Consider the following 24,861-nt stretch of genomic DNA (forward strand, 5'->3'; position numbering starts at 1 on the left):
GCTGCATGATGTATGGAGGGCTGTATGTGGCCTGTATGATGTATGGAGGGCTGTGTATGCCTGTATGATGAATGGAGGGCTGTATGTGGCCTGTATGATGTATGGAGGGCTGTATGTGGCCTGTATGATGAATGGAGGGCTGTATGTGGCCTGTATGATGTATGGAGGGCTGTGTGTGGCCTGTATGATGTATAGAGGGCTGGCTGTATGTGGCCTGTATGATGTATAGAGGGCTGGCTGTATGTGGCCTGTATGATGTATGGAGGGCTGTATGTGGCCTGTATGATGAATGGAGGGCTGTATGTGGCCTGTATGATGTATGGAGGGCTGTATGTGGCCTGTATGATGTATGGAGGGCTGGCTGTATGTGGCCTGTATGATGTATGGAGGGCTGGCTGTATGTGGCCTGTATGATGAATGGAGGGCTGTATGTGGCCTGTATGATGTATGGAGGGCTGTATGTGGCCTGTATGATGTATGGAGGGCTGTGTATGCCTGTATGATGTATGGAGGGCTGTATGTGGCCTGTATGATGTATGGAGGGCTGTATGTGGCCTGTACAGGGGTCCGGAAACCGTCATATGCGCCGGACATGTCCGATTGGGAATCTCAAATGTCCGGTTTAAAATATTGCTTACCGGACATTTAAATTTTTCTGTCCGGACATTCTTAAATTTTGACCGGACATGATCAACAGTTAGGACTGAGCAATTTCTGTCTGCAGTTGTAACACAAAGAAGATTATCTACACTGACAAGCTTTGTTTGTTTTGATTGCTGTAAATACATCGTACCTAGAATGATAGTCCAATCGGTCAATCACTGTGATAGGCAATAAACTGAGTTGACACTGATTAATCGAGGATCTATTACTGAGAACATCTTGTTAATTTGAGTAAAGTGTGTTTACAACTGTACATAAATACCTTGCATCATCGATGTACCTCATTATCCTCACAATGCTACGAAGCGAAAGCGTGACGACAGCCAGTCGACCGATGCAGATCAGTCGAGTGGATCTGCCAAACCCTCAAAGTCTGAGTGATCATTTTGTAAGTCGTGGCTAACGACTTTCACTTGGTTGACATACAACGAGGATTTGCAGATTTTATTGTTTTCAGTAGCTAGTCGTATATTGAATCTTGATTGACCGCCATTTTGCTTTCTGTGACGATCGATATCAAATTTTTTTTATGGTCAATAATTAAGTACAGATAAAAAAGTATTCAAATAACTATTGCTATCAACGATAGTTTAGGATTTATGATTATATTATCTGTCTTGTTTTTAAATAATCTTTAGTTTAAAAAAACAAACTTTCCCATAAGGTCACGTGATAACCAAATATGGGATAATAGTCTCGATCCAAATGTTAGAACGCGTACACTTGAGCAGACTCATGAATATTAATTAGACCGTTCACAACGTTGACAGATCGTTATTATAACAGAAACAAACGTATGTTTTCCATATATATCTAAAATGATATTATTTGTTATTAATTGTCCGGTGAATTAAACAATTTAAATTGAAACAATTCATAATTCATCATATTATGAATACGTAACAACTTGTAATTTGTGTGTAAAAAGTACTAAAACACACTGTTTGAAGGGGGCGTGGCATAAATGTAAATGTCCGATTGGGATTTTAAATTTTCCGGACCCCTGGGCCTGTATGATGTATGGAGGGCTGTATGTGGCCTGTATGATGAATGGAGGGCTGTATGTGGCCTGTATGATGTATGGAGGGCTGTGTATGCCTGTATGATGTATGGAGGGCTGTATGTGGCCTGTATGATGTATGGAGGACTGTATGTGGCCTGTATGATGTATGGAGGGCTGTATGTGGCCTGTATGATGTATGGAGGGTTGTATATGGCCTGTATCATGCCTCTTGTCAACCTCTTGGTGGTGTCATTCAGACGATGGTGTTTCAGCCTGTCGGTGTCAATCTGACGGTGAAGCGGGCGAGTTTGTTTCTATAGAAATGTTCCTGTGCAGGTCGACAGCGTCGTGGCCGGTCGAGGCTCCCAAGGATGAGAAGCAGGGCTGGCGTCACGTGCGTCTACACCAGACCGGGAAGAACGCTAGTGGCCAGACTCACTACCTCTCCCTGTCAGGCTTCGAGATCTACGGAACTGTCACCGGTGTCTGTGATGATATAGGTAGGTGTCTGTGATGATATAGGTAGTTGTCTACACAGCTCTATCAAAATAGTATTGGTTCATAACCTCCCAGTTTTGACAAGATCCTTAAGGTTGTGTTAGTAGAAAAGTACAGACTTGCACACATTAACTCATATTTGGTGGTGAGGGATAAGATTACATAAAATGTTTCCTTTTCTCGCAGAGAATTCCTGGTTGTACTTGTTTGGTGTAAGGTGCTGTCAGTACCTTGAACACCATATTCTGAGGCAAGGGAGTTAACTTATTTAAAAGTCCAGTTTCCACCCTTGCCGAACTAGCCTGGAATTCCTGGGCTCGATCTCCTATGGTCCAATCAGATTCCACCTCTCGTATCACTTTCATTTGTTTCAAACAAAATGGTGGCGCCTAGTCAAGATGATCTGATCGATAATCAAGATCTGTATTGTGATAAAACTCTTTAGTCCAGCCAAACTGTAATTCCATAACACCAGCCTAGTTTGGCACGGATGGAAACTGGACTTTTATAGTCAGTTAAGTCTCTCGCTTCGGGAAGATGCCCGGACTGGAATACCAGTGTTCCACTGGATGTCCTTGTCACAACACTTCTTCGTCTAAATGCCCAACTCCTCAATATTCCAGCTGTTCGATGGCGGTAATAATATCATGAGCATCAATCTACACCAACAAGGTCGGAGAGTCTAACCACCCAATCCTGTCAGTCACCTCTTATGACAAAGATGACCATTTCTAACCAAGATTTTCCAAAGGGAGATAACCCTTTTGTATAAGGTTATACATTCAGGGGATCCCTAGACACAAATACTAATGGAACAAACTTCAAGCATTCCAGGACCCAGCTTGATGCTGGACACTGAAGAATATTCACCTGTCACAGTACTATACATGTTTCAGGTACATCTGTGAAGATCTGGGGTAGAATAGGTCTTCAGCAACCCTTGCTTGCCATAAAAGGTGACTATGCGTATCGTAAGAGGTGACTAACAGGAATGAGTGGTCAGACTCGCTGACTTGGTTGATACATGTGATCATATCCCAATTGCATGGATCAATGCTCATGTCAATCACTGGATTGTCTGGTCCAGACTCGATTATCTACAGCCCACCTTCATATAGTTGGTATATTGCTGAGTGTGGTGTTAAACAACAAACAAATTAAACAAACAAAACATGTTTCAGGCAAGGCAGCCCGCGAAGCAGAGGCAAACCTGCGACGGCAGCGGCGGATCCTGCGGACCCACGTGCTGAAGCAGATGATGCCGGGTGCGAGGGTGGTGCGAGGGATGGACTGGAAGTGGCGGGACCAGGACGGCAGTCCCCCAGGGGAGGGGCTGGTCACGGGGGAGCTACATAATGGTGAGGAGCCTGACCGTCGGTTCATCTCTACTGCTTGTCTGTCTCACTGGCGGACCCTGGTCTCATCTGCTGAACCATGTTTGGGTGGTCGTCATGGTGATGTTCATCTTAAGTGATGGACCAGGGTGGGGGAGCTACTGCTGATGGCTTGTAGTTAGAGGCGTCCCAGTTGGCTGCACCAGGACATTCCTGTGACTGGTGTCACTGTTGACATTCCTCCCACACCAAGCAGTCATTCTGGGAGTTGACATAAACACTGTTAAAAGCTACCTTAACCCAACTCACTCACTCCTCTGAACATCTGCTCAGGCAGACATTGTGTGTAGGAGGTGTCCCTATGTGGAAGTAGCTGGTGATGTTTTGTGTAGGTGGTGTCACCGGCGTGGAAGTAGGTGGTGAAGTGTGTGTAGGTGGTGTCACCGGCGTGGAAGTAGGTGGTGATGTGTGTGTAGGCGGTGTCACCGGCGTGGAAGTAGGTGGTGATATGTGTGTAGGGGGTGTCACCGGCGTGGAAGTAGCTGGTGATGTGTGTGTAGGGGGTGTCACCGGCGTGGAAGTAGCTGGTGATGTGTGTGTAGGTGGTGTCACCGGCGTGGAAGTAGGTGGTGATGTGTGTGTAGGCGGTGTCACCGGCGTGGAAGTAGCTGGTGATGTGTGTGTAGGTGGTGTCACCGGCGTGGAAGTAGGTGGTGATGTGTGTGTAGGCGGTGTCACCGGCGTGGAAGTAGGTGGTGATGTGTGTGTAGGCGGTGTCACCGGCGTGGAAGTAGGTGGTGATGTGTGTGTAGGGGGTGTCACCGGCGTGGAAGTAGGTGGTGATGTGTGTGTAGGTGGTGTCACCGGCGTGGAAGTAGGTGGTGATGTGTGTGTAGGGGTGTCACCGGCGTGGAAGTAGGTGGTGATGTGTGTGTAGGGGTGTCACCGGCGTGGAAGTAGGTGGTGATGTGTGTGTAGGGGGTGTCACCAGCGTGGAAGTAGGTGGTGATGTGTGTGTAGGAGGTGTCCCTATGTGGAAGTAGCTGGTGATGTATGTGTAGGTGGTGTCACCGGCGTGGAAGTAGGTGGTGATGTGTGTGTAGGCGGTGTCACCGGCATGGAAGTAGCTGGTGATGTATGTGTAGGCGGTGTCACCGGCGTGGAAGTAGGTGGTGATGTGTGTGTAGGCGGTGTCACCGGCATGGAAGTAGGTGGTGATGTGTGTGTAGGCGGTGTCACCGGCGTGGAAGTAGGTGGTGATGTGTGTGTAGGCAGTGTCACCGGCATGGAAGTAGGTGGTGATGTGTGTGTAGGCGGTGTCACCGGCGTGGACGTTGGTGGTGATTGAGGTGTAGGACGTGTCACTGGTATGGAAATTGGTGGTGATGTAGAACGTGTCCCTGTTGTTGAAGTTGGTGCTGATGTAGATGGTGATGTCACTGGTATGGAAGTTGGTGGTGATGTAGGAGGTGTCACTGTTGTGGAAGTTGGTGTAGATGTAGGAGGTATCACCGTTGTGGAAGTTGGTGTAGATGTAGGAGGTGTCACCGTTGTGGAAGTTGGTGTAGACGTAGGAGGTGTCACCGTTGTAGAAGTTGGTGTAGATGTAGGAGGTGTCACCGTTGTGGAAGATGGTGGTGATGTAAGAGGTGTCACGGTTGTGGAAGTTGGTGGTGATGTAGATGGTGTTGTCTGCTGCAGGCTGGGTGGATGTTACATGGGATGCTGGTGGCTCCAACTCCTACAGGATGGGAGCCGAGGGGAAATTTGACCTTGCCCTTGCTCCATCACATGACCCCGACAAGTTGCGGTTCACCAAGACAGAGCAGACTGCGACAGGCATGGCCAAGAACAGAACAGTTGGGTCATCTGTGTCTGACAAGGTCAAGGTGAGGTCAACACTTCATGGCTACAGGGTCACCGGTAATGTCCTAGGCTTGATCTGCTTCTATCAAGGAGATCTGCATTTAATAATCTGTTACACTTGCTTGAAAGAACTGGTAGAAATATCTGAGGACCTTCAATATAGTCTATCTGACCATCAATATTGACCTAGGATAACAATCTGAAGCTGATCTTAAGGGTTCTTTCAACACCCACTTTTTGTCAAAATATGATAAATACAATTAGTCAACAATTATGTTCTGACAGGCAGTATTTTTGTTACATATGATGTAAAGGTGAGTGTGTTGTTTTGTGATAATGTCCTATTGTAGCCCCGCTGGTCTTATTCCCAGGTGAGTGTGCTGACCAGCAGGAAGAGTAGCTCGACCCCGAGTCTGAGCGAGGTGTCGGAGGCGAAGGCGTCCGTGGCAAGCACAGAGCAGGCGTCCTCTGCGGAGAATCTGACGGCCAGTATGAAGGCTGTGAGGGAGGTGAGGGCCCTTCACTACATCCAAGAGAAGTTGCCATTGTGTAGCTAAGACATTCACTACTTGTTAGGCATTGTTAAGTTGTGAGATAGTAATGATTAGTATTTTCCCAGTATTGCTAGTATTAAGAATAGGCAATAGTGTGACATTCGAAGGTAGGAGATATTTGAGTGTTGCAGGGATACACTTGAACTAAAACATTTACCAGCTCTTATAGTGATAACATGTACCAACCCACATTCTGATTCTACTATTCCCTTGGATCCTTGGTACAAGACACTCAGGGTTGTTGTCCTTGTTGTCCTTGCAGGCCGCTGAGAATGTTGCTGAGAGTATGGTGAATCGAGCCAGCTCGGATGCTATCGTCATGGTGACAGTGGACCAGGCCGATGAGTCCTCTGATAGAACTCTGACAAATGACCCCGTGGTGGTGGTGCACCGAGGCAGCGAGGACATGGCGGGCAGCAGCGAGTGTGGTTTGATGGACACGGCGTGCGAGATGGACGTGGCCCAGGAGCCGGTGCGGGGCGCCGTGGGTGGAGTGAAGGAGGTCCACCACCTTTCCAACGCCAACCGGGAAAAGCAGGCGAAGAACGAGGCGGCCAAGAAGGCGGACTCCCAGACACGCAGCTCCCCGACCAACCTGATGAGCGTCAGCGTCCCCAATCTCCCCACCAGCATGGAGCAGACTGCCAGCCTCCTCGACACTTTTGCTGCCGCAGCGCGCCGCAATCTCTCTGGAGGCAGCGGCAGCAACATCGTCCGCAATGCCAACGCTAGTAGTCTGGTCCGACTTGCACTGTCCAACTCTCCCAGTAAGTGAAGCTCTTATGTTGTAGGTGCTGCTGCACTAAATGAGAAAATCATTATCTCGTCTGTTTCATCTGGAATTCCCTGGATGTTCCATCCAAAGAGTCTATTAGCTCCAGTCCATTAGCACATAGTTTACAAGCATTCTGTTTGATAACTATAGGGGTAATCTTAGTTTTGAAACGTAATGCTTTTATACTGTTTTATTTCAAGTCATGAAACGTAACATATATAGTTTTTCTATCACAATGTGAAAATAACACAATTAAAGAGGTAACATGATTTAAGCAAACAGGAAGTACAATTTGTTTAGGTGGGACCAATAGTTAAGGCTTTGGCTCCTAGATTCTTGTTGAATTCCTAATTACGCTTTGTTTGTCCATTCTGTGACTAGCTGGGACTTATTGCTGGAAACAGTGTAAAACCTCACTCACTCACTCACTCACTCTACCTTCTGCTGTTGTACGCTGTGAGATCAGGAGAATGTATCTGTCCTATCACTCTGCTGTTGACCTAGGCAATCTCCTCAGTGCGGCCCAGAGCTACCCCAGCCTCACGTCCTCTGCGGGTCAGACGTCCAACACACTGACCACCACCCAGACCATGGCCAATGTGACGTCACTGAGCCAGGCCCTCACACGCAGCCTCACGTCCACCTCCAGCGAGAGTGACAACGAGTTCCTGGACAGTTGCCGGGCAACCACGCTCCTGGCAGAACTGGAGGATGACGAAGAGCTGCCGGAACCGGACGATGACGACGATGAGAATGAGGACGAGAATGAAGATGACGAGGACTATGATGATGTCCTGGTATGTCCAGCGAACCGCTCCACTTCTGCTCCTCCTCCTCCTCCTCATAATAAGGTCACACTAAATTGAGTACTTGTTTATTGGAATAATGAATAATTTGAATGATACTGGGCAGACTGATTATGTCAACATTATTTCTTGAGGAGGAAATCTGAAATCTGAACTCCAGTACCTCAATATGTCTTTGAAGATTTTGAGACTTTAATGTCCCCAGTGAGGTGAAATGAGGTTGAATGTTGTGTTCAAAATTATTGCACTTATATTGTGACGGGCTTATGGGTATGGGTGTGGCTGTGGCTGTGGCTGTGGCTGTGGCTGTGGCTGTATTTCGATGCTTTTACTAATCTGGACTAATGTTGGTTTTATTGTGTTTACCCACTGAGATACCATGCCGCAGTTTAACGTGGATATCCACTGAGATACCATGCCGCAGTTTAACGTGGATATCCACTTAGAAACCACAGTCATATAGCTGGAATATTGCTTAGTACAGCGTTAAACAACAAAAACGTGTGAGGTGTGTCACTGGGTCACACGTGTGAGGTGGGTCACTGAGTCACACATGTGAGGTGTGTCACTGGGCTACACGTGTGAGGTGTGTCATTGGGTCAAACGTGTGAGGTGTGTAACTGGGTCACATGTGTGAGGTGTGTCACTGGGCCACATGTGAGGTGTGTCACTGAGTCACATGTGTGAGGTGTGCCACTGGGTTACACGTGTGAGGTGTGTCACATGTGAGGTGTGTCACGGGGTCACATGTGTGAGGTGTGTCACATGTGAGGTGTGTCACTGGGTCACACGTGTGAGTGTCACTGGGTCACACGTGTGAGGTGTGTCACATGTGAGGTGTCACTGGGTCACACCTGTGAGGTGTGTCACTAGGCCTCATGTGTGAGGTGTGTCAGTTGGGCCACACCTGTGAGGTGTGTCCATTGGGCCACACTTGTGAGGTGTGTCACTGGGTCACGTGTGAGATGTGTCAACTTGGCCACACGTGTGAGGTGTGTCACTAGGACACATTTGTGAGGTGTCACTGGGTCACGTGTGAGGTGTGTCACTGGGTCACACGTGTGAGGTGTGTCACATGTGAGGTGTCACTGGGTCACACGTGTGAGGTGTGTCACATGTGAGGTGTCACTGGGTCACATGTGAGGTGTCACTGGGTCACATGTGAGGTGTCACTGGGTCACGTGTGAGGTGTGTCACTGGGATTACGTGTGAGGTGTGTCAGTTGGGCCACACTTGTGAGGTGTGTCACTGGGATTACGTGTGAGGTGTGTCAGTTGGGCCACACTTGTGAGGTGTGTCACTGGGTCACGTGTGAGATGTGTCACTGGGCCACACGAGTGAGGTGTGTCACTAGGACACATTTGTGAGGTGTCACTGTGTCACATGTGAGGTGTGTCACTAGGCCACATGTGTGAGGTGTCACTGGGTCACGTGTGAGGTGTGTCACTGGGTTACACCTGTGAGGTGTGTCACTGGGTCACATGTGTGAGGTGTGTCACTGGGTCACGTGTGAGGTGTCACTGGGTTACACCTGTGAGGTGTGTCACTGGGTTACACCCGTGAGGTGTGTCACTGGGTCACATGTGTGAGGTGTGTCACTGGGTCACGTGTGAGGTGTGTCACTGGGTCACACGTGTGAGGTGTGTCACTGGGTCACACGTGTGAGGTGTGTCACTGGGTCACATGTGTGAGGTGTGTCACTGGGTCACGTGTGAGGTGTGTCACTGGGTCACGTGTGAGGTGTGTCACTGGGTCACACGTGTGAGGTGTGTCACTGGGTAACACATGTGAGGTGTGTTGTTTCAGGAGGAAGATGAGCTGGACACCCGTGATAGACGGACTTGGGATGATGAGTTTGTTCTCAAGCGTCAGTTCTCCGCTCTGATTCCGGCATTTGATCCCCGCCCAGGGCGGACCAACGTCAACCAAACTCAGGACTTTGAGATCCCTGCTCCAGGTGAGTTGCATCATGGGATACCCTGTGTTTCCGCTGAGTGCAGTCTCCCTCCAGCCCACAGTCCAGTATAAGGGGAAGACAGCACAGGCCCTCTTGTCCTCAATATCAGGGGTAGACTACAAAGGCCCTATAATCCTCAATATCAGGGGTAGACTACAAAGGCCCTATAATCCTCAATATCAGGGGTAGACTACAAAGGCCCTATAATCCTCAATATCAGGGGTAGACTACAGAGGCCCTATAGCCCTCAGTCAGTTACAATAGATAGACAACACAGACCCTGTATATAACACTGAGGTCTGTTGTTCTTGCTACAAGACTTTTCAGGCTATTCAACTTGCCAAGTAAATTATGCATCCGTATCAGGTCCATGCATGTCAGGTAATGATTTGACAATGACCTGTAATAGCATGGGACATGCTCTTGTATGTGCAGGTGTAGCTGATGATGTTGTTGTGCCTGCAGGTGTATCTGATGATGTTGTTGTGCCTGCAGGTGCTGCAGATAACGGAGCTGGGGAACAGAGGGAGATGGTGGCTCAGCCCCGACTAGTGCTGGCTCTCCGAGCGCCCTGTCTGCCTGGGGTAAGTGTGGAAAGGAGGACTGTAGGACTGTAGGACCTGTCACCTGGCACCGCTCATGTTACTCGGCTGTTTGGTCTGCCTTAAACTTTTGTATTATACATTTCCTTCAGACTCTAACTTGTCTTCAGTTCTGCATGTCCTCCCAGTTCTATCTGCATCTCTGTCAAGCTGCTAGTGGTGTCCTCCCAGTTCTATCCCCATCTCTGTCAAGCTGCTAGTGGTGTCCTGAGTTCTATCCCCATCTCTGTCAAGCTGCTAGTGGTGTCCTGAGTTCTATTCCCATCCTTGTCAAGCTGCTAGTGGTGTCCTGAGTTCTATCGGCATCTCTGTCAAGCTGCTAATGGTGTCCTGAGTTCTATTCCCATCCTTGTCAAGCTGCTAATGGTGTCCTGAGTTCTATTCCCATCCTTGTCAAGCTGCTAGAGGTGTCCTGAGTTCTACTCCCATCCTTGTCAAGCTGCAAGTGGTGTCCTGAGTTCTATCCCCATCTCTGTCAAGCTGCTAATGGTGTCCTGAGTTCTATTCCCATCCTTGTCAAGCGGCTAGTGGTGTCCTGAGTTCTACTCCCATCCTTGTCAAGCTGCAAGTGGTGTCCTGAGTTGGATCAGCATCTCTGTCAAGCTGCTAGTGGTGTCCTGAGTTCTATTCCCATCCCTGTCAAGCTGCAAGTGGTGTCCTAAGTTTATTCCCATCTCTGTCAAGCTGCAAGTGGTGTCCTGAGTTCTATTCCCATCCTTGTCAAGCTGCTAGTGGTGTCCTGAGTTCTATCAGCATCTCTGTCAAGCTGCTAATGGTGTCCTGAGTTCTGTTCCCATCCTTGTCAAGCTGCTAGAGGTGTGCTGAGTTCTACTCCCATCCTTGTCAAGCTGCAAGTGGTGTCCTGAGTTCTATCCCCATCCTTGTCAAGCTGCTAGTGGTGTCCTAAGTTTATTCCCATCTCTGTCAAGCTGCAAGTGGTGTCCTGAGTTCTATTCCCATCCTTGTCAAGCTGCTAGCGGTGTCCTGAGTTCTATCAGCATCTCTGTCAAGCTGCAAGTGGTGTCCTGAGTTCTATCCCCATCTCTGTCAAGCTGCTAATGGTGTCCTGAGTTGTATTCCCATCCTTGTCAAGCTGCAAGTGGTGTCCTGAGTTCTACTCCCATCCTTGTCAAGCTGCAAGTGGTGTCCTGAGTTCTATCAGCATCTCTGTCAAGCTGCTAGTGGTGTCCTGAGTTCTATTCCCATCTCTGTCAAGCTGCAAGTGGTGTCCTGAGTTTATTCCCATCTCTGTCAAGCTGCAAGTGGTGTCCTGAGTTCTATTCCCATCCTTGTCAAGCTGCTAGTGGTGTACTGAGTTCTATCAGCATCTCTGTCAAGCTGCTAATGGTGTCCTGAGTTCTATTCCGATCCTTGTCAAGCTGCTAGAGGTGTCCTGAGTTCTACTCCCATCCTTGTCAAGCTGCAAGTGGTGTCCTGAGTTCTATCCCCATCTCTGTCAAGCTGCTAATGGTGTCCTGAGTTCTATTCCCATCCTTGTCAAGCTGCTAGAGGTGTCCTGAGTTCTACTCCCATCCTTGTCAAGCTGCAAGTGGTGTCCTGAGTTCTATCAGCATCTCTGTCAAGCTGCTAATGGTGTCCTGAGTTCTATTCCCATCCTTGTCAAGCTGCTAGTGGTGTCACATAGATAGGTCTAGTGGTGAACTGGTGCCTTTTGATAGTTTGGGATTTTAAAAAAAGAATCATTTTTCGAGTTTCCATGGCAACGTCTTTGACTTTCCATGGCAACGACTTTGACTTAGACCGAAAATGGCGGTTGTCCTCGTTGGCACATAATATCATCTCACAGTATTGAATACATTTCCTTTCTTGTTGGTAAGTTCTGCATTGCTTTCGTGTATGTTCCTCCAAAAGTGTCATGGACACAGTTGTTGCATTCACTGACTAACTTCATGCAGAAACACAACTCATTACAAATACAACAGTGTAACTGCATCTTTAACCTACTCAACTGTATATATACTGCCTCCTATCCTGTATATATTCTTGTCAGCCATACTGTGTACTTCACTTGCTTGATGACAGTGTTAGAACCTACACCGAAACCATCGATCCTAATTGTAATACAGAGGTTGTTTGTCCATATGTCTCATCCTTACTCATCACAAATACAGTTACATATTCTCTCATTAACTGCAGATGGCAAAACAACACCAGTGATAATTTTTTTTAGTGCTGCAATTAGGCCATTTACAAAAAGGCCCAGTGAACATAGTTCACAGGAGCTAATGCATTGCACACACCCTACATGTCATATTGGCGGGGGATATGAGTATTTCTTGCTTGTTGTATCAGTGTTGACGTTGGCTTCCTAAATGAATGTATCAATGTTGACGTTGGCTTCCTAAATGAATGTATCAATGTTGACGTTGGCTTCCCAGATGAATGACGAGGAGTTCCTGCTGGCGGATGCAGGATCGTGCGTCTTCAAGTACGTACAACACCTCCTGACACTCGGCTCCCACGCCGGACGCAACGAGCGGCTGAAGAGGATCTGGGAACCCACATACACGTACGTCACCACCCTGCATGATAGAAGCACATACACGTATGTCACCACCCTGCATGATAGAAGCACATACAAGTATGTCACCACACTGCATGATAGAAGCACATACACGTACGTCACCACCCTGCATGATAGAAGCACATACACGTACGTCACCACACTGCATGATAGAAGCACATACAAGTATGTCACCACCCTGCATGATAGAAGCACATACACGTACGTCACCACACTGCATGATAGAAGCACATACAAGTATGTCACCACCCTGCATGATAGAAGCACATACACGTACGTCACCACCCTGCATGATAGAAGCACATACACGTTCGTCACCACACTGCATGATAGAAGCACATACAAGTATGTCACCACCCTGCATGATAGAAGCACATACACGTACGTCACCACACTGCATGATAGAAGCACATACATGTATGTCACCACCCTGCATGATAGAAGCACATACACGTATGTCACCACCCTGCATGATAGAAGCACATACACGTACGTCACCACCCTGCATGATAGAAGCACATACACGTATGTCACCACACTGCATGATAGAAGCACATACAAGTACGTCACCACACTGCATGATAGAAGCACATACACGTTCGTCACCACCCTGCATGATAGAAGCACATACAAGTATGTCACCACCCTGCATGATAGAAGCACATACAAGTATGTCAACACCCTGCATGATAGAAGCACATACACGTACGTCACCACCCTGCATGATAGAAGCACATACACGTACGTCAAACACTGCATGATAGAAGCACATACACGTACGTCAAACACTGCATGATAGAAGCACATATAGTACGTCACCACACTGCATGATAGAAGCACATACACGTACGTCACCACACTGCATGATAGAAGCACATACAAGTACGTCACCACACTGCATGATAGAAGCACATACACGTACGTCACCACACTGCATGATAGAAGCACATACAAGTACGTCACCACACTGCATGATAGAAGCACATACACGTACGTCACCACACTGCATGATAGAAGCACATACAAGTACGTCACCACACTGCATGATAGAAGCACATACACGTACGTCAAACACTGCATGATAGAAGCACATACACGTACGTCACCACACTGCATGATAGAAGCACATACAAGTACGTCACCACACAGCATGATAGAAGCACATACAAGTACGTCACCACACTGCATGATAGAAGCACATACAAGTACGTCACCACACTGCATGATAGAAGCACATACACGTACGTCAAACACTGCATGATAGAAGCACATACATGTACGTCACCACACTGCATGATAGAAGCACATACACGTATGTCAAACACTGCATGATAGAAGCACATACAAGTACGTCACCACACTGCATGATAGAAGCACATACACGTACGTCACCACACAGCATGATAGAAGCACATACAAGTACGTCACCACACTGCATGATAGAAGCACATATAAGTACGTCACCACACTGCATGATAGAAGCACATACACGTACGTCAAACACTGCATGATAGAAGCACATACATGTACGTCACCACACTGCATGATAGAAGCACATACACGTACGTCAAACACTGCATGATAGAAGCACATACACGTACGTCACCACACTGCATGATAGAAGCACATACACGTACGTCACCACACTGCATGATAGAAGCACATACATGTATGTCACCACACTGCATGATAGAAGCACATACACGTACGTCACCACCCTGCATGATAGAAGCACATACACGTACGTCACCACCCTGCATGATAGAAGCACATACAAGTATGTCACCACACTGCATGATAGAAGCACATACAAGTACGTCACCACCCTGCATGATAGAAGCACATACACGTACGTCACCACACTGCATGATAGAAGCACATACACGTACGTCACCACACTGCATGATAGAAGCACATACACGTACGTCACCACACTGCATGATAGAAGCACATACACGTACGTCACCACCCTGCATGATAGAAGCACATACACGTACGTCACCACCCTGCATGATAGAAGCACATACACGTATGTCACCACACTGCATGATAGAAGCACATACAAGTACGTCACCACACTGCATGATAGAAGCACATACACGTACGTCACCACACTGCATGATAGAAGCACATACAAGTACGTCACCACCCTGCATGATAGAAGCACATAAACGTACGTCACCACACTGCATGTTAGAAGCACATACATGTATGTCACCACACTGCATGATAGAAGCACATACACGTACGTCACCACACTGCATGATAGAAACACATACAAGTACGTCACCACACTGCATGATAGAAGCACATACACGTACGTCACCACACTGCATGATAGAAGCACATACAAGTATGTCACCACACTGCATGATAGAAGCACATACACGTATGTCACCACACTGCATGATAGAAGCACATACAAGTACGTCACCACCCTGCATGATAGAAGCACATAAACGTACGTCAAACACTGCATGATAGAAGCTTCTTACAGGGTTAGAACTGTCCCCAGCAACCTAGGCTTGGCGTAACTGGAGCATGTACTGGGACTTGCTTAATAACCATGTCAGTAGGCTCAGACAGCCTGGATTTATAACAGCTTGTCTGCAGACTTAGAGCTGTCAAATAGGTACATTATTGCTGAAGGTGGTGATTAACAACAAACAAACAAACAACCCAAAGCATCTGTCAGGGTATACACCTAACTTCCTGCACAGCATGTGAGAAACTTGATTCCGTGCAGGGATCAGTACCATTGTAAATAGGGTGATCTGTATCATTGTAAGCTGATTTGGTTCCTGCCCCCTCTGACCCTGCAACACTTTGTCCCTACAGGATCATCTACAAGGAGTTGAAGGAGGAGGAGGAGAAGGACTCGGACAAGGGCAGCAAGGTGAGCAAGTCCTGCTGGCGCTGGTGTGTCCCTGTCTTGTTACCATGGCTACACATCCTGGAAAGTAACACCACCAACATGTCACAGACAGACAGACTGCTGATATCTTGCTTGCTTTTTGTCTGACCTACTTTGTACAATTTTTTAACTTATCCTGCATTACAACCTTAGTGCAAGTTAGACGTAATAATGTAGGATACTGATTTTGCAGATACTGCCGATTTTACTAAATGTTTTTACTTATCGTGCATTACTTTGTCTAAAGTGCATTAAGGTAAAAAAGCAGGGTAAGTATTGAAATGTGAAAATATTTAGATTTTACTCATTTTTTCAACAAGGGCCTTTATTTGTGTCAGAAGATTAAATTAATATTTCATCCAACACAACGTTATTAATGTGAAGAAACACTAAAAACAATTACTTGTATGTTGTGCCCTGCTTTTTCCCACTCCTAACATGCAGGCCGGCCGGCCCTTGTTTCAGACGTCCTCCCCGGTGGACAAGTTCGGGGTTCTGCGGCAGAGTCTGCTTGACTGGGACCTGCCTCGCGCCGGCGACATCACCAGCTGCACCGTCGACCACGTCCTCAACCTGCTGCAGCGGATGTTTGCCATCACCATGGAGCAGGCCACGCCCAGTAAGAGGAATGGTGAGTCCACGTAGTCTGTATCACCATGGAGCAGGCCACGCCCAGTAAGAGGAATGGTAAGTCCACGTAGTCTGTATCACCATGGAGCAGGCCACGCCCAGTAAGAGGAATGGTAAGTTCACGTAGTCTGTATCACCATGGAGCAGGCCACGCCCAGTAAGAGGAATGGTAAGTCCACGTAGTCTGTATCACCATGGAGAGACCACGCCCAGTAAGAGGAATGGTAAGTCCACGTAGTCTGTATCACCATGGAGAGACCACGCCCAGTAAGAGGAATGGTAAGTTCACGTAGTCTGTATCACCATGGAGAGACCACACCCAGTAAGAGGAATGATAAGTCCACGTAGTCTGTATCACCATGGAGCAGACCACGCCCAGTAAGAGGAATGGTAAGTCCACGTAGTCTGTATCACCATGGTGCGGGCCACGCCCAGTAAGAGGAATGGTGAGTCCACGTAGTCTGTATCACCATGGAGAGACCACGCCCAGTAAGAGGAATGGTAAGTCCACGTAGTCTGTATCACCATGGAGCGGGCCACGCCCTGTAAGAGGAATGGTAAGTCCACGTAGTCTGTATCACCATGGAGCAGGCCACGCCCAGTAAGAGGAATGGTAAGTCCCCGAAGTCTGTATCACCATGGAGCGGGCCACGCCCGGTAAGAGGAATGATGAGTCCACGTAGTCTTTATCACCATGGAGCGGGCCACGCCCAGTAAGAGGAATGGTAAGTCCACGTAGTCTGTATCACCATGGAGCAGGCCACGCCCAGTAAGAGGAATGGTGAGTTCACGTAGTCTGTATCACCATGGAGCAGGCCACGCCCAGTAAGAGGAATGGTGAGTTCACGTAGTCTGTATCACCATGGAGCAGGCCACTCCCATGAAAGAGAATCCGATGTTGTATCTGACATATATGTTGGAAACAGAATGGTGTATATACTGAGTGTTACTTTTGTTCTCACAGACAACAGCGAGGTTCAGTTAAACATTCCAGCTGATGAGTTCATCAGCAAGAAGATCACTAACAAGGTTGTGCAACAAATTCAGGTGAGTGTTGGTATCTTTCAAATCACCAGAAGTCACGTGTAATGATTAAATTGATAACCCTGGGAGGTTTTCAATGAGTTTATTTACTCCTTGACCCGTGAAGATCCGGGTATAATAGGTCTTCAGCAACCCATGCTTGCTGTAAATGGCAACTGTGCAACTAAAGTGATCAGGTGGTCAGGCTTGCTGGCTTGGTTGATGCATTTCATCGTATCCCAATTGCATAGATCAATGATCATGATGTCGATCAATGGATTGTCTGGTCCAGATTATTTATAGACTGCCGTCATTTAGCTGGAATATTGCTAAATGTGGAATTAAACTAGAAACAAACAAACAAACAAACAAAATTTGATAGATTACAAGTAAAGTGTCTGTGTGACTACCCAGCATTCAGCTACATTTGTCTGTGTGCAGGATCCCCTGGTGCTAGCAAGTCATGCGTTGCCGGAGTGGTGTGAGCATCTCACACGCTGGTGCCCCATGCTGTTCCCCTTCGAGACGCGGCAGCTGTACTTCACCTGTACAGCATTCGGCACCTCCAGGTAACTTCACTTAGTGTGTTCATTAGTTCTCCACTACACATAGTTCAAGAAGGGTTCATGTGTGGAGACACTAGGCTGTGTCTGGCACTGATACCTGCTCATCATCTGCTCCGGCGTTTACTCAGTAAGTTGATGATGTCAACGTGACCCAGGGGGCCTGAGATAGAACACATCCTCAGCACCCAATGCTGTCATTAGAGATGACTCAGTTGGAGGGGGTCAGACTCTGTGACTTGGCTGCTTCCATGTCATCAGGCCCTGATCTTTTCTTATGTTCTAAGTCACTGGTTGAGATGTAATTATTGACAGATCAGAACGATGAAGCTACTAACTAGCCTACTCCTTGTCAACTTGTTGTTTTCCAGAGCAATCGTGTGGCTGCAGAACAAACGTGACGCCAGTATAGAGCGGAACCGTGGCCCTCTGCCCCGCCGAGACGACGGCCATGAGTTCCGTGTGGGGAGGTTGAAGCATGAGAGGATCAAGGTTCCGCGTGGGGTGCAGCTCCTGGAGTGGGCGATGCAGGTCATGAAACACCATGGCCAGAGGAAGGCCGTGCTCGAGGTAGGAAAACAACCACTCCATACATTCATCTACTGTGTAAGGATCCCAGCCAATCAATGACTAAAAGATAAATCAGTTTCAATTTTTTAATCTGGCTCTCAATCACTGAAGCAACACATAAAAACACATGGGGTATTCATGTTAAGTGTGGCATGGTATCTTGGTGACCTAGGACTATAAATTGGCGTCAGACCGGACGAGTACAACCAGCCACACACACACATGCATGTACGTTGCTATATAAGTGCAATAATCCCAATTTCACCTCACCTCACTGGCTGACATGCTCCGGTGACCGGCTCTCACTGGCTGACATGCTCCGGTGACCGGCTCTCACTGGCTGACATGCTCTCACCATTGAATGCTGCAACCCTGCCAGCTGTCTTGTGGACATAGCCTTTGATGACGAGCACCTGGTCTTTGATTGCCTTGACCACATATAGCCGGTCTTGACTTTTAGGACACCCTGATGTGTTAGATTTCTGTCTTGTGTTACTATGTATGCATTATGGAGTAGGACAGATCTGAGGATGATGCTGACTGTTTCAGATTGAGTTTGAGGGAGAAGAAGGCACTGGTCTTGGACCGACGCTGGAGTTCTATGCTCTAGTTGCCGCGGAGATGCAGAGGAAGTCCCTGGGCCTGTGGCTGAGTGATGATGATATTGTGGATACTTCAGAACGAGAGGTAGGACTCCCTCATCTGGGTTGTCTTCATCATGATATTGTGGATACTTCAGAACGAGAGGTAGGACTCACTCATCTGGGTTGTTTGTCTTGATGATGATATTGTGGATACTTCAGGACGAGAGGTAGGACTCCCTCATCTGGGTTGTCTTGATGATGATATTGTGGATACTTCAGAACGAGAGGTAGGACTCACTCATCTGGGTTGGTTGTCTTGATGATGATATTGTGGATACTTCAGAACGAGAGGTAGGACTCCCTCATCTGGGTTGTCTTGATGATGATATTGTGGATACTTCAGAACGAGAGGTAGGACTCCCTCATCTGGGTTGTCTTGATGATATTGTGGATACTTCAGAGCAAGAGGTAGGACTCCCTCATCTGGGTTGTCTTGATGATATTGTGGATACTTCAGAACGAGAGGTAGGACTCCCTCATCTGGGTTGTCTTGATGATATTGTGGATACTTCAGAACGAGAGGTAGGACTCACTCATCTGGGTTGTTTGTCTTGATGATGATATTGTGGATACTTCAGAGTAAGAGGTAGGACTCCCTGATCTGGGTTGTCTTGATGATGATATTGTGGATACTTCAGAACGAGAGGTAGGACTCACTCATCTGGGTTGGTTGTCTTGATGATGATATTGTGGATACTTCAGAACGAGAGGTAGGACTCCCTCATCTGGGTTGTCTTGATGATATTGTGGATACTTCAGAGCAAGAGGTAGGACTCCCTCATCTGGGTTGTCTTGATGATATTGTGGATACTTCAGAACGAGAGGTAGGACTCCCTCATCTGGGTTGTCTTGATGATATTGTGGATACTTCAGAGCAAGAGGTAGGACTCCCTCATCTGGGTTGTCTTGATGATATTGTGGATACTTCAGAGTAAGAGGTAGGACTCCCTCATGTGGGTTGTCTTGATGATGATATTGTGGATACTTCAGAACGATTGGTAGGACTCCCTCATCTGGATTGTTGTCTGAAAGTTGTGTTAACATGTTGGGGGCATTTCTCTGTCTCATCACATTCCATCAATAAGAAATCTCTATAAGAACTATGGAAAAGATACAGTCTCCATTGACTGACTGTTTCATTAGATTCATAAATGTGTGACATGTTGTATCCTCCCCGATAAATGTGCTGGCAGGTGTTTTGATTTACTGCTAAATTAGAAAATGTCATCATTGCATCCCAGTTTTTTTACACTGAACATATATGTACACTGAAATAATCTTATGGATAAAACAATGACTTATGAGGTTCCTGTTCTCTGAAGCTGATTTGTGACATTGCTAGTTTGGGGTTTAGATTCATGTTGTTAAATCTCGTAATATTTCTTCTCCTGTCAGGTTGATATTGGTCATGGCGTACGTCCTCCTGGCTATTACGTGCAGAGAATCGGGGGACTGTTCCCGGCGGCGCTGCCTCAAGACAGTGCAGACATGGATCGAGTGGAGAGAATCTTCTTCTTCCTGGGCACCCTCCTCGCCAAGTGTCTGCAGGACAACCGCCTCATCGACCTGCCCCTTTCCCGCCCCTTCCTCAAGCTGATGTGTATGGGCGAGGTGGGCCACAACATTGCCCAGCAGTACCACGACCTCTCCCAGAAGGGCTACGGCAATATGCTGGAGTCCTGGCACAGCGAGAGCAGCGACATGATCACCAGCATCGAGGAGATCGAGAAGGAGATGAAGATGGACCAGCCCAAGTCTCGCCACAATCTCCTCACGCCCTGGTTTGCTGGCATCCTGACGGAGGAGGACTTCGAGATCGTCAACCCACACAGGGCGGCCTTCCTGAGGCAGCTGCGCGACCTGTCGGCCAAGAAGCAGAGGATCCTGAAAGACAAGTCGCTGTCGGAGGACCAGAAGAACATCCTCTTGGAGGAACTGGCCCTGCCGAACCCCGCCGACCCTTGCATGGCAGTCAGACTGGAGGATCTAGGGTAGGTGGATCACTGGGGTCGGTGGGCCGAGGGCTGGTGGGTCTGAAATAGGTGAATCCCAAGAGTAAGTGGACCACGAGAGTAGGCTGGTGGGTCTGATATAGGTGGATCCCAAGAGTAAGTGGACCACAAGAGTAGGCTGGTGGGTCTGATATAGGTGGATCCCAAGAGTAAGTGGACCACAAGAGTAGGTTGGTGGGTCTGATATAGGTGGATCCCAAGAGTAAGTGGGCCACAAGAGTAGGCTGGTGGGTCTGATATAGGTGGATCCCAAGAGTAAGTGGACCATGAGAGTAGGCTGGTGGGTCTAGGTGGTGAATCTGTGATGGTAGATGGGGGGATGTTTGGTGAAGATCGCGGTGAATCAGTGAGTCATTTTGTTTCTAAATTGAGTCTCACCTTCAGTCAACCACAATCTTCATGTCTGTTGCAGCTTGACCTTCCAGTTCAACCCGTCCTCTAAAGTCTACGGCTACACCTCCTACGATCTCAAGCACAATGGAGAAAATGAGGTAAGTTTGTTATGCGTACACAGAATAGCTCCTGACTCCACAGCAATAGTTTGAGAAGAAACAGTTGGCATTCAGATGAAGTGCATCATATGTTGACTTGTGACGTCTGAACTTACACTCTTCCCACAGGACGTGACACTGGACAACATTGAGGAGTACATCGAGCTGGTCACAGACTTCTGCTTCAACAACGGCATCAGGAGGCAGATGGATGGATTCAGAGGTAGGGCCATTGATAGGGAACAGTCATCTCTCATACAAGTCAAGTGATGCTTTCATCACATTTCTTCATATATACGTGGGTGGACTAGACATTTCTATGCTGCAATTTGCAGTACAGAGTTGCGTCCCCTGGCATGCCAGCAGGCAAAGGTTGTGGGTTTGACTCACGGTTAACTCATGCTTTCTTGTGATTGGGATTCTAGGTTTGTCAGCGCCATGCCTGCGCTTGTGTCCATCACCAAAGTGGTAAATGTCTAAGACCTGCATCAGTTCAGGCTATCCTCCCCACATAAGCTGACTCCCCATTACTGACGCACTGTAGGAAGCAGTATACCAAACTCACTCACTCATTAACTGAATCTGGAGATAGGGAGGGAGTATCCTAGACTGCAAGCAGGCTGTGTGAGGTCTGCCCAGAGAAGCCGTGTGACAGCCCCACTGTGTGTGTGTGTGTTTCAGCTGGGTTTAACCTGGTGTTCCCCATGTAGAAGCTGTGTGACAGCCCCACTGTGTGTGTGTGTGTGTTTCAGCTGGGGTTAACCTGGTGTTCCCCATGTAGAAGCGTGTGACAGCCCCACTGTGTGTGTGTGTTTCAGCTGGGGTTAACCTGGTGTTCCCCATGTAGAAGCGTGTGACAGCCCCACTGTGTGTGTGTGTGTTTCAGCTGGGTTTAACCTGGTGTTCCCCATGTAGAAGCGTGTGACAGCCCCACTGTGTGTGTGTGTTTCAGCTGGGTTTAACCGGGTGTTCCCCATGTAGAAGCCGTGTGACAGCCCCACTGTGTGTGTGTGTGTTTCAGCTGGGTTTAACCTGGTGTTCCCCATGTAGAAGCCATGTGACAGCCCCACTGTGTGTGTTTCAGCTGGGTTTAACCGGGTGTTCCCCATGTAGAAGCCGTGTGACAGCCCCACTGTGTGTGTGTGTTTCATCGGGGTTTAACCGGATGTTCCCCATGTAGAAGCCGTGTGACAGCCCCACTGTGTGTGTGTTTCAGCTGGGTTTAACCTGGTGTTCCCCATGGAGAAGCTGCACTCCTTCAGCCCCACGGAGCTCGGAAGTCTGCTGTGTGGCGACCAGGCCCCCTGCTGGACCAGGGAGGACATCATCACATACACAGAGCCCAAGCTGGGCTACACCCGGGAGAGGTGAGTCATATACACCCGGTAGTCACATACACCCGGGAGAGGTGAGTCATATACACCCAGGAGTCACATACACCTGGGAGAGGTGAGTCATATACACCCGGTAGTCACATACACCCGGGAGAGGTGAGTCTCATGCACGCGGTAGTCACATACACCCGGGAGAGATGAGTCTCGTACACCCGGGAGTCACATACACCCGGGAGAGGTGTGTCTCATACACCCGGGAGTCACATACACCCGGGAGAGGTGAGTCTCATACACCCGGGAGTCACATACATCCGGGAGAGGTGAGTCTCATACAGCCGGGAGTCACATACACCCCGGAGAGGTGAGTCTCATACACACGGGAGTCACATACACCCGGGAGAGGTGAGTCTCATACACCCGGGAGACACATACATCCGGGAGAGGTGAGTCTCATACAGCCGGGAGTCACATACACCCCGGAGAGGTGAGTCTCATACACCCGGGAGTCACATACACCCGGGAGAGGTGAGTCTCATACACCCGGGAGTCACATACACCCGGGAGAGGTGAGTCTCATACACCCGGGAGTCACATACACCCGGGAGAGGTGAGTCTCATACACCCGGGAGTCACATACACCCGGGAGAGGTGAGTCTCATACACCCGGGAGTCACATACACCCAGGAGAGGTGAGTCTCATACACTCGGGAGTCACATACACCCGGGGAGAGGTGAGTCATACAGCCGGGAGTCACATACACCCGGGAGAGGTGAGTCTCATACACCCGGGAGAGGTGAGTCACATACACCCGGGAGAGGTGAGTCTCATACACCCGCCAGAGGTGAGTCTCATACACCCGGGAGTCACATACAGCCGTGAGAGGTGAGTCTCATACACCAGGGAGAGGTGAGTCACATTCACCCGGGAGTCACATACACCCGGGAGAGGTGAGTCCCATACACCGAGCCCAAGCTTGGCTACACACGGGGGAGGTGAATCACATCTACCTGGGTAAATGAATCTTTTGGTTTAATAGATTTTCCAGCTCCAAAACACTTGGCTTGATGACAGTAAAAGATTTCAAATGACATATCTCTCTCATGCTCTCCCATCCTCTCCTATGCTCTCCCATCCTCTTCTATGCTCTCCCATCCTCTCCTATGCTCTCCCATTCTCTTCTATGATCTCCCATCCTGCTGTATGCTCTCCCATCCTCTCCTATGCTCTCAAAACCTCTTCTATGCTCTCCCATCCTCTCCTATGCTCTCCCATCCTCTTCTATGCTCTCCCATCCTCTTCCATGCTCTCCCTCCTCTTCTATTCTCTCCCATCCTGCTGTATGCTCTCCCATTCTATTCTTTGCTCTCCCATCCTCTTCTATGCTCTCCCATCCTCTCCTATGCTCTCCCATTCTCTTCTATGATCTCCCATCCTGCTGTATGCTCTCCCATCCTCTCCTATGCTCTCAAAACCTCTTCTATGCTCTCCCATCCTCTCCTATGCTCTCCCATCCTCTTCTATGCTCTCCCATCCTCTTCCATGCTCTCCCTCCTCTTCTATTCTCTCCCATCCTGCTGTATGCTCTCCCATTCTATTCTTTGCTCTCCCATCCTCTCCTATGCTCTCCCATCCTCTCCTATGCTCTCCCATCCTGCTGTATGCTCTCCCATCCTGTCCTATGCTCTCCCATTCTCTTCTATGCTCTCCCATCCTCTTCTATGCTCTCCCATCCTGCTGTATGCTCTCCCAACCTCTTCTATGCTCTCTCTTTGCTCTCCCATCCTCTCCTTTGCTCTCCCATTCTCTTCTATGCTCTCCCATCCTCTTCTATGCTCTCCAATCCTCTCCTATGCTCTCACATGTTCTCCTATGCTCTCACATGTTCTCCTATGCTCTCCCATGTTCTCCTATGCTCTCCCATGCTCTCCTTTGCTCTCCTATGCTCTTCCATCCTCTCCTATGCTCTCCCATCCTCTCACATGCTCTTTCATCCTCTTCTTTACTTTCTTGCTACATCCTCAAGTCGGTACCAGTTATTCACTCACAACAGGACAGAATTCATCAATATTTTCACAA

The 24,861-nt window shown here is 48.3% G+C and overlaps 1 protein-coding gene across 4 annotated transcripts in view; it reads left to right on the plus strand.

Moving 5' to 3' along the window:
• LOC139441672 (E3 ubiquitin-protein ligase HECTD1-like) overlaps nucleotides 1–24,861 on the plus strand; it is a 74,567-nt gene that overhangs the window by 45,974 nt on the left and 3,732 nt on the right. For 2 of the 4 annotated variants that reach the window (XM_071222474.1, XM_071222475.1), the window contains 19 exons: nucleotides 2,003–2,166; nucleotides 3,346–3,522; nucleotides 5,200–5,387; nucleotides 5,736–5,873; nucleotides 6,181–6,685; nucleotides 7,198–7,544; nucleotides 9,306–9,456; nucleotides 9,952–10,040; nucleotides 12,458–12,588; nucleotides 15,442–15,499; nucleotides 15,983–16,148; nucleotides 17,112–17,194; nucleotides 17,612–17,739; nucleotides 18,105–18,303; nucleotides 18,853–18,990; nucleotides 20,343–20,938; nucleotides 21,372–21,450; nucleotides 21,580–21,673; nucleotides 22,667–22,817. In XM_071222474.1, the coding sequence (XP_071078575.1) occupies nucleotides 2,003–2,166; nucleotides 3,346–3,522; nucleotides 5,200–5,387; nucleotides 5,736–5,873; nucleotides 6,181–6,685; nucleotides 7,198–7,544; nucleotides 9,306–9,456; nucleotides 9,952–10,040; nucleotides 12,458–12,588; nucleotides 15,442–15,499; nucleotides 15,983–16,148; nucleotides 17,112–17,194; nucleotides 17,612–17,739; nucleotides 18,105–18,303; nucleotides 18,853–18,990; nucleotides 20,343–20,938; nucleotides 21,372–21,450; nucleotides 21,580–21,673; nucleotides 22,667–22,817 (3,582 nt within the window). The remainder of the gene's footprint in view (nucleotides 1–2,002; nucleotides 2,167–3,345; nucleotides 3,523–5,199; nucleotides 5,388–5,735; nucleotides 5,874–6,180; nucleotides 6,686–7,197; nucleotides 7,545–9,305; nucleotides 9,457–9,951; nucleotides 10,041–12,457; nucleotides 12,589–15,441; nucleotides 15,500–15,982; nucleotides 16,149–17,111; nucleotides 17,195–17,611; nucleotides 17,740–18,104; nucleotides 18,304–18,852; nucleotides 18,991–20,342; nucleotides 20,939–21,371; nucleotides 21,451–21,579; nucleotides 21,674–22,666; nucleotides 22,818–24,861) is intronic. The other 2 variants (XM_071222476.1, XM_071222477.1) reach the window with 1 other exon arrangement.

Source organism: Haliotis cracherodii, unplaced genomic scaffold (genome assembly GCF_022045235.1).
Source record: "Haliotis cracherodii isolate W230 unplaced genomic scaffold, xgHalCrac1.p SCAF_42, whole genome shotgun sequence".
NCBI classification, from domain to species: Eukaryota; Metazoa; Mollusca; class Gastropoda; order Lepetellida; family Haliotidae; genus Haliotis; species Haliotis cracherodii.